General features: G+C 41.3%; 1 protein-coding gene across 1 annotated transcript; it reads left to right on the top strand.

Annotated features, from left to right (window-relative positions):
• Positions 1 to 9,669: 9,669 nt before the first annotated feature.
• MRPS23 (mitochondrial ribosomal protein S23) lies at positions 9,670 to 17,386 on the top strand. Its single transcript, XM_034420730.3, has 5 exons — positions 9,670 to 9,841; positions 11,027 to 11,203; positions 14,502 to 14,579; positions 14,666 to 14,789; positions 17,031 to 17,386. Exons 1-5 carry the CDS (start codon positions 9,798 to 9,800, stop codon positions 17,160 to 17,162), a joined length of 555 nt encoding a protein of 184 aa, XP_034276621.2. The 5' UTR covers positions 9,670 to 9,797; the 3' UTR covers positions 17,163 to 17,386.
• Positions 17,387 to 18,773: the final 1,387 nt, after the last annotated feature.

The following is an 18,773-nucleotide window of genomic DNA, read 5'->3' as shown; positions in this document are numbered from 1 at the left end:
TTATTAATATCATACCAATCCAGGTTCCTAGGTTAGGATACTTAGTCTTTGCCCTCAGAGCAAGCTAGCTGTTTGGCCAGAACTGGAAAGAAAAGCATCCATAAAACTTGAAAGCTCTTGTGTTCTCACACCACCTCTCTCCGCTGTTCCTTAACTGAAAATACCGGGTAATTTTCCGCTTTTATTGCGACCCTGGGGCTTTTCTCTGGATGCTTGGGAAGAACCAAATGGCCAGATTTAGATTCTGTTGTGCAAGCATTTCACAGAAATTCCAGAACGGAAGGCAGCCGCCATTTCTCGCTCCAGTTTCCCCAAAATTAACCCATATAGATATATAGATATATATATTTTGCTATGCCAGCCTTCCCCGCATTAGCAAGATGGGATGCTCTTTTAAGCTTTACCAAAACTGCTTGTACTGCTGTCGCGTTGCGTAAAAGCAAAGTTTGGACACCTTTTGTAAAAAAAAAAAAAGGGGGGGGGGGAAGGATTATTGACTGTGTGTAGATTCTCAGAAAGCTTCCTGCCAGGAATTCTTGTTCAGTTTTGAAAAAGAACAGTTTGGCTCCGAGCCTTTGGCAATTCCCGTTAATGATATCCATGGAATAATTTTGTTAGGATGGTAGAGTATATGCTTTTTGTTCAGTTTCTCATATTCTCTCTCCGCCCCCCACTCCATAACTGTGTTTTCAGGGCTACAAGACCAGCTCCCAAAAGGTTAGGGTTCCCTCCCTGCCTTCTATCAAACAATGTACAATCCATGACAGTAATGTTTGTATTGGTTTCTCTCTTCAGAAAAAAGAAAAAGAGAGACAACCAAAGGGTGGGGAGGAATAAAACACACGAGAGACGTTTGTGATATTTGTGAATGTTGGTCTTTTAGAAATTTATTGCCATACATACTTTTTTCTTAAAAGATGTTTAATATTAATTCGTATAATAAACTCATGTTGTACTCTCTTAAAACTTTCCGCTTTGCGAGGCTCTGCTGTCGTTTGTGGGCCGCCTGGCAGTGAATTGAATGCCAATAAAGCTTATTGATCAAAAGCCAACACAGTTCTGGGCTGCATAAACAGAGGGACAGAATCAAGATCATGTGAAGTGTTAATACCACTTTATAAGGCCTTGGTAAGGCCACACTTGGAATATTGCCATTCTGTTTTGGTCGCCACGATGTAAAAAAAACATGTTGAGACTCTAGAAAGAGTGCAGAGAAGAGCAACAAAGAGGATTAGGGGACTGAAGGCTAAAACATATTGTAGGAATATTGTATCCTTCTGGGTTCAGCTCCAAGTGGGGAAAAAGACACTGGAAACATGGAGACTGCTTGGAAAGATGGTTTAATGGTGGACAGGATCACATGGTTTGAGTTCCTGAACAGAAAAAGGGACGAGAAACAGCGAGTCTTCGGGTTTTATACTCTCTCTGGCTTTGAACTTCCTGGGGCCTCGAAAGAGTATCATGATTGGTTGCTCTAGAAAGAGTGCAGAGAAGGGCAACAAAGATGATTAGGGGACCGGAGGCTAAAACATACGAAGAACGGTTGCAGGAATTGAGTATGTCTAGTATAGTGAAAAGAAGGACTAGGGGCGACATGAAAGCAATCTTCCAATATGTCTATGAAGATTCTCAGTCATCCAGGTCATGGTTGTCCCAAAGTTGCTTTTTCAAGAGGCAACTGGATTTCCTGGTTTTTCTTTGAAGACATTTTGCTTCTCATCCGAGAAGCTTCTTTAGCTCTGAAGAAGAAAAACCAGTCTCCAAAGAAAACCCAGAAAGTCCAGTTGCCTCTTGAAAAAAGCACCTTTGAGACAGTGTTCCAATATTTGAGGGGCTGCTCCAAAAGCACCAGAAGGCAAGACAAGAAGCAATGGATGGAAACTAATCAAGGAGAGAAGCAACCTAGAACGAAGGAGAAATTTTCTGACAATTAAAACAATCACTGGAATGACTTGCCTCTAAAAGTTGTGGGTGCTCCAACATTGGAGGTTTTCAAGAAGAGACTGGGCAGCCATTTGTCTGAAATGGTATAGAGTCTCCTGCTTGAGCAGGGGGTTGGGCTAGTTGACCTCCAAGGTCCCTTCCAACTCTGGTATTCTGTTCAGTCACTACAATTCCCAACATTCCAACTAGTGGAAGTGCCTAATGGGAATTATGAAGGTTATAGACCCTCATATTTTTTGGCAGCCCCAGTGTGGGGAAGGCTGCTCTAAAATACGGCAGACCTCATTATCTTCTGTGATATATTTAATTTAACCTACTTTCTATTAATGCATTGACTCTTCACAAAATGACCTGATTCACATATCATGCAGTCTATGGTTTGCTTAAATGCTATTTTCTTTTAATAAATCAGGTTTGGCTGGGTTTGTATAACAAATTATACCAAAATCAAACAAGACACATTTTGGCCTAGGAATTATAATTACATAGATTCCCTCTTAGTCCTATCTTACTGATGAAGGATTTTTGGAAAATTCAAAAACACAACTATTTAGCTTCATAAAGAAATTATGAGTTTGATAAATATGCTGCTTTCCATCTTCCCTTCAGCCTGTATGCTGCTTTTGGTGTTTATTTTAAGTATAATTATTTTAAAGCGGGGATGTCCAACCTCGGCAATTTTACGATCTGTGGAGTTCAGCTCCCAGAATTCTCCAGCTGAATGGGGAATTCTGGGAGTTGAAGTCCGTCAGTCTTAAAGTTGTCAAGGTTGAACACCCCTGTTCTAAAGGAACTTTATATTTAATGGGGCCTCACAACTTTCACTAAACCAGTTGGGTTCTGTTGGGCCTATGTTTACAGATAATCCTTGGGTAACAACGGCAATTTGAGACCAGAATTATTGTTGCTAAGTGATGTGGTCATAAAGAACAATGTCATGTGCTTAGTAATGGTACTTCTGGATGTTTAGTTGTGGTTGTTAAGGGAATCCCACAACTTCATTAAACGAGAACATCATGTGGCTGCCATTCACAATTTCCTGCAGGCTTCCCCATTGAGTCTACTTGTCGGAAGCTGAAAAAAGATTGAAAATGGAGAACACATGCCATGGTGTGCTGTCACATTGTAAGTGTGAGCCAGGCACTGAGTTTCTGGATCATGATCATGTGTCTGCGGGGATGCTGCAACAGCTGGGACTCCAAAGACAGTTGTAAGTACTACTCATTTAGGGCTGCCACAAGTTTGATTGCTAAACAAGTAGTCGTTAAGCAAGAACTGTCCATATTTATTACCAAATCTGTGGCAGTAGCATACAACACCAATCACTGTAACCATCAATTTAAAACAATAAAAACCAGCAACACCTCACAAATAAACCCATCTAAAACCTGATTAGAAGATAAAGTGTCTGTTAGAAGAAATATCTTTCTGGGTTCAGCTCCAAGTGGGGAAAAAGACACTGGAAACATGGAGACTGCTTGGAAAGATGGTTTAATGGTGGACAGGATCACATGGTTTGAGTTCCTGAACAGAAAAAGGGGCGAGATACAGCAAGTCTCTGGGTTTTATGCCCTCTCTGGCTTTGAACTTCCTGGGGCCCCAAAAGAGTATCCTGATTGGTTGTCAGACTCCCAGGGGGTGGGGGCCTTAGCTGGCCTTGCTGGCTGATGTAATCTTCCCAGGTGCCATGTGGTGAGTTTCTGTTGCTAGATGGGTCCTATTGTGTTGCAGATGATGGTCCATTGACAAAGGGTGGGGGGGCAGGAAGGTGGGAGCTGCTTTGTCTTTAAAACATGTTTCTCCATTTCTCAACCAGGGAAATATAATATTTTGCCTTTTTTAATATTTCCTAAAATATTTCATTCTTCTAGGAAAGGGGTGGGTGCTAACTTCCTACATGTCCTTTAAAATGGAAAACTAATGAACTGAATGGGGGTTTAAGGTTTCTCCTGAAGGCAAAGAAGGTGAAGATCACAGAATAGGTGTGACCACAGAGAAGGACCTTACTTCAGGGGTGGAATTCAGCAGGTTCTGGAGAATCGGTAGTGGACATTTTGAGTAGTTCGGAGAACCCAGTAAATACCACCTCTGGCTGGCCCCAGAGTGGGGTGGGAATGGGGATTTTGCAGTATCTTTCCCCCAGGAGTGAGGAGGGAATGGGGATTTTGCAGTATCCTTCCCCTGAAGTGGGGTGGGAATGGAGATTTTGCAGTATCCTTCCCCTGCCACACCCACCAAGCCACACCACACCATGCCCACCCAGCCACGCCCACAGAACCGGTAGTAAAAAAATTGAATTTCACCACTGCCTCACTTATTTTAATTTGGCCTACTATCTGGATGGAGAACAGTTTGGTGTAGTGGTTTCAAGGCACCAGGCTAGAAATTGGGAAACTGGGAGTTCTAGTCCTGCCTGCCCCCTCCTTAGTCACAAAAACGTTGGGCCAGTCTCACTTTCTTGGCCCCAGAAAGAAGGCAAAAGCAAGCTACCTCTGAAAATCTTGCCAAGAAAACTACAAAAACTCAAAAACACACACCTACACATACTTCTCTGGAAAGCGCCCAGAAAATGTTCTACCTAAAATGGATCCTCCTACAATCAGCCAGAGCCCAAAGCATGCGGTTTCTTTTTAAAGCAAGCATTTTGTATTTGCCTCAGAAAGGAGTGGGAAGCAAATTCAGATCAGATGTCGCACCATTCCCATGAGAGAGGTCCAGTCAAAAGTGTGTCTGCTGGTTTTGGTTCCCCCAGCAGCTTCCATAAAGTGGATAGTGGATCACAGATGTTGAGACTCTAGAAAGAGTGTAGAGAAGAGCAACTAAGATGATTAGGGGACTGGGAGCTAAAATATATGAAGAACGGTTGCAGGAACTGGGTATGTCTAGTTTAATGAAAAGAAGGATTAGGGGAGACATGATAGCAGTCTTCCAATATCTCAGGGGCTGCCACAAAGAAGAGGGAGTCAAGCTATTCTCCAAAGCACCTGAGGGCAGGACAAGAAGCAATGGGTGGAACCCAATCAAGAAGAGAAGCAACTTAGAACTAAGGAGAAATTAAATTAATCAGTGGAACGATTTGCCTTCAGAAGTTGCGGGTACTCCATCACAGTCATTTGTTTGGATTAGTGTAAGGCAGGGGTGAAATGCTCCCAGTTCGGACCGGATTGCCCGATCTGGTAGCGATGGTGGCGGGTGGTTCGGAGAACCGGTAGCAAAAATCCCTGCCCCCCCCCATGCTCAGTTGAGCCGCACGATCATCAGAGGCTTTTTTTTTTTACTTTTAAAAACATTTTTTCTTCCGCTGAAAAAATGCTTTTAAAAGCCTCTGATGATCGCGCGGCTCAGCTGGGATCGTCAGAGCCTTTTAAAAGCATTTTTTCTACAACCTCTTCAGCCGAAAAAATGCTTTTAAGAGTAAAAAAAAAAAAAAAAAAAAGTTGGCCACGCCCACCGTCACATTACCCCCCCACCAAGCCACGCCCACAGAACCGGTAGTAACAAATTTTACATTTCACCACTAGTGTAGGGTGTCCTGCTCAAACAGGGGGTTAAACACCTCCACAGTCCCTGTTATTCTGATAGGAAATATTTGTAGGCTTGTGAAATGGAAAATTAAACATGCAGGACATGCTATTGTCCATCCCTGCTTTAGAGTCATCTGAACCACAGGAAACACTAACTCCAAAAGGACTCTTCCAAAAGTCCCTTGTGAAAGACGGCAAATGTTTGTTGTAGTAACCTTGGTGCTGCCTGTTAACGGAGATGCTGACTTGGGCGGGGAAGAGACAAAGACTGTAGGAAGATACGTTATGCCAGCTGCCATCTGGTGGCATATTTGAGAAGGACCAAAAAAACCCAACAACATGCCAAGGCTAACCTATAATCAACGCTCGGGATTAGCTGGCTGGCACCCTGTGCCCTCATCCTGTCCCGTGGTAAAGTCCCTGTGAGAGATTGTGTAAAAGCTGAGGAAGGAATGGAAGAGAGACTAGATATGAATCGACAGGAGGTAGAACTTGCTTGTTTCAAAAAGGCAACTTAGCCCAGGTGGGGAGAAGTCTAGGAAGAAATGTTTCAAAGCGTTTAGAACCACTTAGAATAACAGAGTTGGAAGGGACCTTGGAGGTCTTCTAGTCCAACCCCACTTAGGCAGGAAACCCTATATCATTTCAGACAAATGGTTATCCAACATCTTCTTAAAAGCTTTGAGTGTTGGAGCATTCACAACTTCTGGAGGCAAGTTGTTCCACTGATTAATTGTTCTATCTATCAGGAAATTTCTCCTTAGTTCTAGGTTGCTTCTCTCCTTGATTGGTTTCCACATATTGCTTCTTGTCCTGCCCTCAGGTGCTTTGGAGAATAGCTTGACTCCCTCTTCTTTGTGGCAGCCCCTGAGATATTGGAATACTGCTATCATGTCTCCCCTAGTCCTTCTTTTCATCAAATTAGACATTCCCAATTCCTGCAACCGTTCTTCATACATTTTAGCCTCCAGTCCCCTAATCATCTTCGTTGCTCTTCTCTGCACTCTTTCTAGAGCAGGGGTGTCAAACTTGCGGCCCGCGGGCCAGATGCATCACCTGCTAGCCCCGCCCCAGCCCATTTTAGCGAAGGGGGAGAAAGTCCTGAGACATCACGTGACACCGCGAGTTTGACACCCCTGTTCTAGAATCTCATTATCTACAGCATTCATGACCCCATAATCTTTTCATTCAGGATGATGATTGAAAAGCAATAAACACATGAGGAAAAAAAGCTGGTGGAATTGGAGGGGAAAAAAAACACAACATTGTCCCTTAGTGATCTTTTTGTATGAACAACTGGGATAAAAACATCTGGGAAAGTTAATACAATATTTTCCAGTCTTGGGGGACTTGAAGTAGCTCAATCGCTCAGTGGAAGCAATTCAGTAATATTCAATTGTAATTTTTCATGGTTAAATACCATTGACTGAACCAAATCAGTTGTAGTTAACTCAGCACAGGGTTAAACAAACCATAGCTTCTTAAGATGTGTGGACCAGCTTCTCCTCCACCACTAGGCAGCCCAGTGGAATAGATCTGATAACCCAAAGAGATATTTTTGTTCTGATCTGCAAAGATAAGGTTTTATATACCCAAGGAAGAATCTTGTTGAATCAGATGAAAGGACAATCTAGTCCAGAATTCCATTTTCAAACTTGATGGTCAAACAATGTCTCTGAGAAGTTCACAAAACGTTCCCAAGAAATGAATGAGCCAGCAAAGGTTGGGTTGTGCCCAGAACATGCTTCACCAGGCAGCCACTGATCCAGCCAGTTCTAGCACCATATAATAGGTCTAATCAACTGCAAATATGCCATTGTGAGAATACATTCTCTACCGACTTCAGGAAATGCCTGAGAGCCCTCAAGCCTTTTTACTAGGTGAGCACTGGCAAATTTTGGGCTTAGACAACTTAGAACTTCGCCGTCTTCGGTCTGACCTAAGCATAGTACATAAAATCATCTGCTACAATGTCCTACCAGCCAATGAATACTTCAGCTCCAACCAAAACAATACAAGAGCACACAATAGACACAAACTCTTATTATAAACCGATCCAAACTAGACTGCAGAAAATACGACTTCAGCAAGAGTGGTCAACGCCTGGAATGCACTACCTGACTCTGTGGTTTCTTCCCCAAATCCCCAAAACTTTAACTTTAGACTGTCTACTGTAGACCTTACCCCAAGGGGCGTGCATAAGCGCACCAGCGTGTCTACCGTCCTTGTCCTAATGTTTTCTTTTATTCGTATCCTTTTCATGCATTTATAATTATGTTTACACTTGTATCTGTCATAAAATACATGCTTGATGAAATAAATAAAAAAAATAAAAAAATAAATGATGACATTGATGGTTTTCAACCTTGGTCTCTTAAGACAGGGGTCCCCAACCTCCCAGGCTGTGGCCCTGTACTGGGCTGTGGCCTGTTCGGAACTGGGCCTTGCGAGTGGCAGGTGAGCGTGTGCACAGCTCCACTTGATACTTCGTCATATATTTAAAACCCCCTTTAATGGTTAATGCCTCAAACTACAAAACACCTTGGGAGACCACCTGCAACTTCAGAGGCCGTCTACAAGTAGTCCTCAATTTACAATCAGAATGGGGGACTAGAATTTCCATTGCTAAGCAAGACAGTTGCTGAAGTGAGACGTGCCCAATTTTACAAACTTTTTTTTGCCATCGTTGATAAGGGAATCACTAGTTGTTGTGCGGTTGTTAAGCAAATCTGGCTTCCCACATTCACTTTGCTTGTTGGAAGCTGGATGGGAAGATCACAAACGGCAATCACATGACCCTGGGATGCTGCAACCATCATAAATGCATGCCAGTTGCCAAGCATCCTTTTTTTTAAAAAAAAATCACATGACCGTAGGGATGCTGCAATGTTTGTTAAGTGTGAAAATCGGTTGTAAATCACTTTTTTCAGTGCTGTAACTTCAGTTACTAAATGAGTGGCTGTAAATCAAGGACTACTTGCACTGCAGTGGCTAAATTGATAAAATGGATTTCTTAAAGTTGTCCACCACTGTAAGCCAAGAATCCCAGGCTTGCGGTAAGGCAGATCAAAAACCATCTTGGGGAAAAATATTGGATAACCACTTTTGTATTTTCGTTTTAAAAATGCAATAAAGCATCCATATAATTAGCAGGATCTGAGCTCACATGAAGGGCATCCTTATCCATATAATGTTTTATATGTACCAAGTAACCATCATGTGCAATCTAGGCCAATATATCATAGAGTGGTGGAGTATGGAAGGACCTCAGAGGTCATCAAGCCCAACCTGCACACGGCAGGATTCAGTACCCCATCCCCAATAGGTTATTCATCTATTTCTGTAAAGAAAAGCAGAAATGACTGTGGAAGAGGTACGAACTGCCTCCAAGTGAGTTGTCTCTAGCCAAGTTGGATGGTATACAAGATGAAAAAATGATCGAACCATTAAAAGTATAGCGATGAAGGATCTGGTCTAGAAAACTGGAGACTGTGAGTTCAACAACAAATAAAAGGAAATGCTATGGATAATTCCTGAAAGATGAGATATAAATCCAAAAAATATGATTTTTGACACTAAGCCACAAATCATGGTTTAAAAATCAAAGCGACTGGATTCGCACCAAACCAAACATGCCACGTTATGTTCAGGCAGATGTTAAGATGTAAACTCAACCATTATTTACTTTATAAACAATAGCTAAACTAGCCACACTGTAGTGCAGTGTTTTTCCACCTTGGCAACTTTAAGATGTGTGGACTTCAACTCCCAGAATTCCCCAGTCACTGAGGAATTCTGGGAATTATAAAGTCCACCCATCGTAGTCACCACGGTTGGGAAACATTGCCTTTACAGTGGAAAAGTGAGCCAAAGAATCTCTTACTATTTAATTCTGAAAATACACCCCGCACATTCAAACAAACCACGTCTTTGGTTTGCAAATTGCATGAATCCAGCTTCTGGTGCCCTGTTACAAATAATAATTAATAGGAATATGCATTGTAAGCCCTATATTGCACAAATAAGAACTTTAATCGCAGATCAGTTCCGGGCAGAGATCACAAGAGAATCTAAATGATTTTTCAGTTTTGATTATTTCGCCTTTTGCATCAAGCCAAGGCTATCCTTCCTCCAGCGGCGCTCCTTCATCGATTGCTTCGGTCTGCCTTTGTAATCTATATTGCTCCCGTATCGGCTTGCCACTATCACGCGGGTCTCGGCGGTTCTAGTCTCGCGAGATCTCTCGGCTTCCGTTTCCGTGACAAGAGGTTGCTAAGGGCCGCTTTGCGTTGCTAAGAGAGGCCTAAATTAGGCCTCGTTTAAGAGGCAATGGCGGGGAGCCGGTTGGAGAAGTTGGGAACAATCTTTACCCGGTGGGTTTTTGGGGTTTTCTCCCCGTCCTGCATTTTGGGTTAAAGCTTGTGAAAAGCGGCGGTCGTAAAATTTATACTAGGGAGCACCAAAGCGGCGAAATGAAAGCGTGGCTACTTTGGGACAGTTAATTAAAAAAAAAAAGTCTAGGAAATTCGTGATAAATGCGCTCTCTATAAAAATACAATGTTTGGATGGCAAATGACCGGGGAATCCCTGGAAGGCACAAAGAGTTGCAGTTTTCTTGGAGCAGGACGGGGCTATTTGCAAGCCCAAAAGTGGTCGAACCTCCAGTTTCAGAGGCAGTCTACTTCGCGTGTTCCTTCTCGAAAGGAACTGCCAAGGGCTGGCTTACGGTAGTTCGGAAATATCCTGACATTGTAACCCGCCCGTTTAATGAAAAGGATCCGTTTTATATTTTATCTATTTATTTTATTGTATTAAATTAATTATGGTTTCCTATTCTCTTCTGGAGTGGATGGCCTGACAAGATTTAATAAAATAAATCCATATATATATCAATGTATATTACAAACTATTCAAAAAATACAAGTTCCAGGTATATTAGTAAAAGGAGAAGCAGACATACTGTGAACTCTGGAACTTTTAAGATTTTTAAAATATTAAAAGAATTAAAATTTTATTTTACTAAGCTTTCGTCAGCCATCTGCTGACATCGTCAGAGTATTAAACTACCATTACAGATATCTCTGTCTTTATATGCCATTTTTATCAATGTACATTGATAATGTATATATATGTATAGAAATTTATAAATGTATTAGTCAAATTGTTTGTCATATCTATATATTCTTTTATTTTATTTTATTATTTTATTCTATTTTATTCTTTTGTTTTTATTATAATATATTTATATCATATTTATTATATTTATCATATTTATTATATTATACTATATTATATTTATATTACATTACATTACATTTATTATATTTTTATTTTATTTTATATTTTATTTTATTTTATTTATTTATTTTTCTATTTTTTTTTTTATTTATTTTCATTTTATGCATTATACCTGACCAGTGTCTTCTGCATTGGGCAGCCATAATATATTTAATAAACACATAAAACAGTAATTTTGCTACTAGTATTGATTAATATGATAGTAATGTTTTTTCCCCTTTTCTCTCTCTACACATTAACTTCCTATTCTTTCCTTGCAGGGTGCAGAACTTGCTACGCTCCGGGGCAATGCACGAATCCCAGAAACCCATCTGGTACGATGTTTACGAGGCTTTCCCTCCCTTGCGGGAGCCCACTTATCGCAGTACTCGCCCATTAGTGGGAAAGACAACAGATACAGTGCCCCCCATACTGTACCCGGAGGATCAGATCAGAGCGTAAGAGTCTCTCCTTTCTATTTCCACTTTGTTTCCCTTCTCCTCCCATTTATTTACAGGTTGTCTTTGCTTACTTAACTGCTTGTTCAGTGCTGTTCAAAGTTACAAACAGCACTTATTTATTTCATGTGGCATATATTTGTCAGGGAGATCTACACTTTACAGAATAGTCCTGACAGCTTAATTGCTAGTTTGTTCAGTTTCGTGCCTGTGCCCTTATCCATGGTGCGCCACAGGAGACGAACTAGCTTGCACTAAGTGGTTTAGCGGCATTTGGGTTGATAGCATCTTCCGGGCCTCTTCTGCTAATCTCACCTTGTGTCCGGGCAGGTCCACCTCCAGCTCCCATTCTTCTCTTGTAACTAGCCTTTCCCACAGGAGTGGTATGTGTTGATCTACTTGCAATAATGCTTTCAAACTGCTGGTTGGGCAGGGCAGGAGCTAGAGGCTAATGATGATCACTCACCCCATCCCGTGATGCTATCAGCGCTCAAACCGCTGGAGTGTCAACCATTCCTGGTCAGCAGATCCACCGTCCTTAAGCCCTTGCCCTTATCGCACCTCCTGCAAACAGCACTAAAAAAGATTTACTATTGGTCCTCGAAGATGCGGCCATTGTAATCTTCCCACAGTCACATGACCTCAATTTAGGTGCTTGGCAACCAGTATGCGTTTATGACAATTGCAGTATCCTATGGCCATGTGATTGCCATTTGTGATCTTCACAAGTGGGTTTTGACAAGCAAATTCAAAGGGGAAGCCAGTAGGAAATTGTCATGGTTGAACTGTGGAGTTCTTGGTAGTCTCTGAACTTGGTTGTTTGCTTGCAGACATTTTGTTACCCAAGTTACCTAGTTATCAGAGACTACCAAGAACTCCATAGATAAAATACATGAAGTACATAATATACCAATAAAAACCTAGAGTAGCTGAGCGTTATAAAATGTCCATCAACAAAGCTAAAAGATGGTTTATGTCTCACACGTAGGGGCCTGGACTTGAGTTGCATGGAATAAGCAGCAGTACTTTTTCCTTTAAAAAAAAAAAACCTCCCCAAACTTGCCAACTACAGATTTGCATGCATGTTTCATACTTTATATCTTTGTTACATAATGCTAGCCAACTAAAAAAAAAGTGCTTAATTTTATTATTATTAGATTTTTTAATGCAACCTTTAAAAAATATATTTGTTTAATTCAAGGTGGAGAGCATATCTATTAGTCCTGTCTCCTATTTTTCTGGTGGGTTGGTCTAAGAAAGAGAATGACTGACTCATATTCACCCAGCTGGTTTACAGGAGATTCTAGAACTTACAGTCTCCTAGTTTCTAGACCAGCACCTTCAGCACTACACCAAACTGGCATTTTTAGACCTGTACAGAATCATACTCCTAATTCATCCAGCCTGCATTTTGTCAATTATTGCTGATAGCAAGTGATTAGAATTTTGAATGACAATTGAGACAATGGAGATTTGATTGCGACATCCAGATTTGGAAGCTTACTGAGCAAATTTGACAATCATTAGTTCTCATTGTCACTGTTTCACAGTGTTAAGAGTATGATTTTTAGACTTTTTATTCCCTTCTTTCAATCCCCGGGGCTTTTAGATATAAGGCAGGATAAGCATATTGTAAACAACAGTAGCTTTTCAGATCGAAGCCATCGTTTCTTCTCCCCTCCTTGCAGTTTGAAGTGATAGGGATGTTATCGTGGAACTTACTGCATACAAACTTTGTCCCTTGTTGTTATGATGGCTTGGCGAATGCCACAGGAAATGACAAAAGTAGTTCTCGAGATGACCGTCAACTGGTTGTAAGTTGTGACGATTGTAAAATGGGTCAGTCATGTGACGGTCCCGATTTTACGACCCTTTATACAGCAGTCATTAAGCAAATGCCATGGTTGTTAAGGGAAAACATGCCTTATTATGAGCCCAGTTTTGCGAAAATTGGAAGTTAATGCTGGTTTTCAGCAAAAGCATTGTAAAATATGACCATGGGACACTGTGAATGTGGCTGCGTTGCTGAGTGCCTAAAGATCAGTTGTGGGACTGTGGGTGGAGGGGGCGTGACTGTTGGAACTTCAGAACCTGGTCATAAACAGCTCCAAGGTAAGTCCGTTGTAACTTTGAACAGTGGGAAGTCGAGGAATGCTTGTATTTTCTAAGGTGTGAGTAATCTGCTTCCCCTCGTAATGTTACAGATCTAATGGCAGAGAAGGGCTATACAGTAGTGTCCAAAATTGTGGAAACCTTTTGGGAAAAGTGTATTTTCTAAAACTAGCTAATAACACCACTTCTTTTTAGAGTAGTACTATAAAATTATATATCAATGGAAAGATAATTTAATCAAGAATGTAATGCAATAACGTTTATGAAGGATTTGCTATTAGAAGAGCAGTTACAGTATAAAGAAGAAAAGTGAAACACATAGAAAAAGCGAGATATACAAAAATGATCACCATGTCAGTTAATCCTTAGTTGGGTAACCTTTAGCATGAATGACGGCCTTACAACGTCTTCCCATGGAGTGAACCAAGTCTTTAAGTTCTGCAGCTGTTCTCATGTGAAAACAAGATTGCTTCTATTAACTGGGTTTTATTGCTGTGTCGCTTCTGACTGACAAGTTTCTTTAGTCGGCTCCATTGATTTTCAATTGGGTTAAGGTCTGGACTATTCCCAGGCCATTCCAGCAGTGGAATATGATTATCTTAGAACTCCAAAAAAAAGTGGTGTTATTAGCCATCAAACCTCAAAAATACACTTTTCCCAAAAGGTTTCCACAATTTTGGCCACTACTGTAGTTGATATCTTATTCTTATTTTGTAGCTTAAGTCTTCCAAGTTTTTCCTGTTACACTGAAGCAGAAAATTACTAAATGACAGTGTGTAATTTCTCAAGAATTTCTGTGGGGGGGGGGGATCAAAGTAAATGGAAATAAAACATTTGACAGGCATCTTTAAACAACCTCTTAAAAAAAAAATACTGAAACCCCTTGCTTCCTTGGATAATAAGGTGGCATCCCCATCTCCTGCAGGAAAAATGATAGTTTCGCCAACCCTGAATTAGACTAAGACTTCAAGTGAATAATACAATTTGTAAGAAGCCTGTTCATTTCTCAAGGCGGGAGAGGAAATAAAGCACTATTAGAGCTAAGTAGTATGTATTAGCCACCCAGTGACATGTGTTTGAGCTGGATACCATATACACCTACCTAGTAAATAAATACTAACATAGCAATATTCTTTGTCTACATGGAGATAAGTCCCAAACTGAAATTTCTTATTTAATTCATTAGGAAATTTTATGAAGCTTATGGAACTGGTTCAGGTATGTTTGAACTAGCAAGATCAAATTATAAATCTACCTGTCAGAGGTAAGTGAATAAACTCTCCCCTAAGGATTTTTTTTCCTTCCAAGTTCACGGACTGGAAATTACGATCTTCCCTCTTGGAATTCCAGGTTTGTTGAGAAATACAATGAACTGAAGAAGAAGCAGGGAGAAATGGACGAAGACCTACTGTTTGCAGAAACGGGGAAAGCGCTTTTGGCAGAGGGCCTGGTTTTATCAAGAAAGGGCAAAAAAGTAAGTATTACATTTTTTTGGTATCACGTTGGGATACATGGAATGCAGCTGTCATACACGTGGCATAGTGATTAAATCACAGATATGGTAACCATGTTTTAGTAGAAATCTTTTGAATCTTTTGAAAATGAAGAAGAGGCGGGGTGGCTCAATGACTCAATGATGCCGGAGATCATCTTTGCTTCAGCGGTTCGAGTCCTAGCACTGCATGGCAGGTTGAGCTCCCATCACTTACCTCAGCTCCTACCCATCTAGCGGCTTGAAAGCATGCTACATGCGATAGATATGTAGGTACCACTTCGTTGAAGAGGCAAGCCAGTGCTTCATGAGGACAGTTAGAATCCTGCAGGCACTGAACTTTCCCAGTTGCAACGCCTGTTTGCCAGAAGACTTTGGAGGAGGGAGAGGGCTCCGGATGAGTCTTTCTTTGTGGTGCGGAACTAGCTTGCCCCCTGTGGCCCACCTTGAAAAGTGGTGCGAGCATGAACCAAACTAGGGCTAGGAGTATTAGGCAGCCAAACTACTCTGCATTAGCATTGTAGCCTCCTGGCTTATGTAACATCCCCATATGCTAAATAAACAAAAACCTTGAAAACTTGAGGTTGTTCTGGCAGGAGTACAAGGGGTTACATTTTGGAGATTCAGCAGAGAAGGCCTCGTGCCTGTCTGAATTGATCCATAACATAAGGTGGTATTTTCAGCCGAGCCTCATTAATCTGCATAAGGGTTAATACCAAAGTCGTTATTGGATAAGAGACAGATCCAGATTAATTTATCTTCCAGAATAAGCAAATCCTTTAATTAAAATAAAAGGGGGGGGGGATACCGTCATTTTGCAAAGGAAATCACTAGTCTCTAGCATTGCCTTCAGTATTGAGAATGCCCCTGGACCCCATAACACAGGGACTCCATAAAAAGGAACATTGAGGGAGGAATGAATTAGAAAGGATGACAGCATGTTGCATTATTCAGTGTATTATTTCCTCCATTAATAAGTGCCTAGAATTGGTATGCTTGTTCTAGGAGTTATACATCAAATTGATTATTTTGGAGATGTGGTATGCACCTTCTATCATTTGTTAATTTTGTCCCATGTTGTTGTTCAGTTGGGTCCGACTCTTCGCGACCCCATGGATCACAGCATGCCAAGCCCTCCCCCCAATCCTCCACTGTCACAGAGTTTGCCCAAATTTATGTTCATTGCATCAGTGACACTACTTTAACCATCTCATTTTTTGCCATCCCCTTCTCCTTTTGTCTTCAATCATCTTGAATTGCTGATGCAACTTTTTTGCCTGGCATTTGCCTCTCCCAACTGTATCCCCTTCATTCAAGTCTAGGTGCAGCAGTTTGGGGGATGGGAAGAGCTGTTATGCTGTTACTGTCAGTCACAGAGCAAAGCCGGCTGGGGAATTCTGGGAGTTGAAGTCCACAAGTCTTAAAAGTTGCCAAGGTTGAGAAATGCTGCATTAGGCCAATAGCTACAGTAGTGGCCAAAATTCCATGGGAAGATCTTCATTTGCTAAAACCATCTATCCTAACTGCTTATATGGATAGAGTGTTTGCCTTTGCCTGCCAACCAAATTATGAGATACACACTACTACTGTTTGCTCTCAGAACACCACCTACAGGCAGTCCTCGACTTACAACAGTTCGTTTACTTGACCGTTCGAAGTGACAATAGCACAGAAAAAAAGCGACTTGTGACCATTTTTTCACACTTACAACCATTGCAGCATCCCCATGGTCACATGATCAAAAGTCAGATGCTTGGCAATTGACTCATATTTATGGCGGTTGAAGTGTCCTGGGGTCACATGTCATCTTTTGTGACCTTCCAACAAGCAAAGCCCAATGGGGAAATCAGATTGACTTAACCAACTGTGTTACTAATTTAACAACTGCAGTCTTTCTCTTAACCACTGTGGCAAGAAAGGTCATAAAACGGGGCAAAACTCACTTAACAAATGTTTCACTTAGTAACAGAAATGTTGTGCTCAGTTGTGGTCATAAATCAAGGACTACCTGTACTGCCCTTGCCACCTGTGACATGGATATCTTATTGATGTTGCTTCTGATTTGACTCCCTTTGCCTGTAGAAGAGAGGATGATAATTGGTTGGTTTGACAGGTTAATCGGAACCTGATCGGGGACTAAAGCTGTGTTACTTTGACCTGAAAAGATTCATTTTCTGGTTCCACTTTTGCACACTATGCTGTCACTCTGCTTTTATCCAATAGGTTGCTCCATTGCCTCCATCAACCGTGCCTGTATTAAAGCTTCAAGAGATATTTCAGCAAGAGGAGGTCAGCACAGAAAATCCAGAGCCAAAAACAGAGCCCAGCGAAAAGCCAAAGGAAGAATCCTCCTAATAACTCTGCGATTCTGTTTAAACCAGTTTTTATTGACTGCGTGACCTTTTGACAGAAAGACTCTTCTCAATGTTCTGATTTTTTCTCCTTGTTAGAAATACTGAACGTACCATAGAAAGAATACAAGAACTATCTTATGGCCTGCTTCGGCAAGTCATGTTCCCTAAAACGCATGTTTCAACAAATGATGGATTTGATTATTAAAATTGTTCTCTGGAAATGTTCCTGCGGTGGATGTTCTTGCTTTCAATTAAAGCAGAGATGATTTCCCCGTGAAATAATCCAAATGCTAAGTTCCATTTATCCTTATCTGGGCCTGACCTGTAAGAAGCTGTGGATAGGATTATACAATGGATCCGTGATAGGACGTTAGATGCGATCGCCCCTGTGCTAGGGGATGGAGATTGATTGATGTGCATTTCTCCTTTTTTACTTTAATTCTTCATGATAAGAGCATTGGCAGCTGGCATGAACAGACGATGCTTCTGCAGGCAGAATGATAGCAGACAAAACTAGTATTTCTTAACCTTCGCATATTTAGGATGTGGGGGCTTCAGCTCCTAAATGATTCGCTTTACAATTGTGGCCCAAAAAAAAAGGTTGCAAAATGGGCACGACTCACTTAACCACCTTGCTTAGCAACAGAAATTTATTTATTTATTTATTTATTTATTTATTTATTTATTTATTTATTTATTTATTTATTTATTTCTGCTCCTGATTGTGTCAAAGTCCTAAAGCTGTTGCTCATCTGGAAGCAGCTTTTAATTTAAATTAAAAACGGGAGACTTCTATTCTGCCAACACCAGGGGTAGGATTCTGCCGGTTCAGACAGGTTCGGGCATACCGGTAGCTCTGACGATCAGCTGAAACTGAAATGGTTCGCTCCGACGATCAGCTAGGCCGGCCCGCCCACCTGCCCCTGCGATATACCTACCTATATTTCCTTTGTTTGTAGCCCAGCTGATAGGCACGGTAGAGCGGATTGTTGTTTTACTGTGGCTGTAGAAGGTAAGTTTTGGAGCTGATTTCAATTGTACTGCGCCTGCGTGGAGCCCGTTTGGTGCGCGAAGCAAACTGGTTGTTACAACCGGTGAATCCCACCACTGGCCAGCACCACATTTCTTTTAACCTTCTCCCTCAGTATAAAGGCCTAACCCTTGAGAGTCAGAATAGAGAATAACAGTTGGAGCAGACTTTTCAGGTCTTCCTGAAAAAGCTGTCTGGGGAATTCTGGGAGTTGAAGTCCCCACATATTAAAAGTTGCCAAGGTTGAGAAACGCTGGGTTAAGGTGTTGAACTTGGAGCAGGTTCTAGTCTACCCTTAGTCATGGTACCTCTCAATATTTGGACACAGTTCAAAGTGCTGGTTTTGAGTTGCAGTGGCTTACATAAGATAAGACTCTTACCTCAGGACACCATTTTACCAACATTGGATTGCCTGTCTGGTGAGACTATATCATGAATGATTAAAAAGTAATGTAATCTACCTCATTCCCTTCATGGTTTGCCTCTAACTATGTAGGACAGATAGCCACCAAATTACAAGAACAAAAGTGAGCAGTCAGACGAGGAGACCCAAACTCATTGGTAGCCTCACACAAGGACTCA

This window comes from Pantherophis guttatus, chromosome 1 (genome assembly GCF_059756535.1).
Source record: "Pantherophis guttatus breed Tessera chromosome 1, ASM5975653v1, whole genome shotgun sequence".
Taxonomy (NCBI): domain Eukaryota; kingdom Metazoa; phylum Chordata; class Lepidosauria; order Squamata; family Colubridae; genus Pantherophis; species Pantherophis guttatus.
This window is presented reverse-complemented; position numbering and strand designations above follow the sequence as displayed.

Coding starts and splice junctions, on each gene's coding strand:
- MRPS23 (XM_034420730.3), top strand. CDS start 9,798: ATGGCGGGGAGCCGGTTGGAGAAGTTGGGAACAATCTTTACCCG. Junction 11,204..14,501: donor CCGGAGGATCAGATCAGAGC/GTAAGAGTCTCT, acceptor TTAATTCATTAG/GAAATTTTATGAAGCTTATG. Junction 14,580..14,665: donor TATAAATCTACCTGTCAGAG/GTAAGTGAATAA, acceptor TTGGAATTCCAG/GTTTGTTGAGAAATACAATG.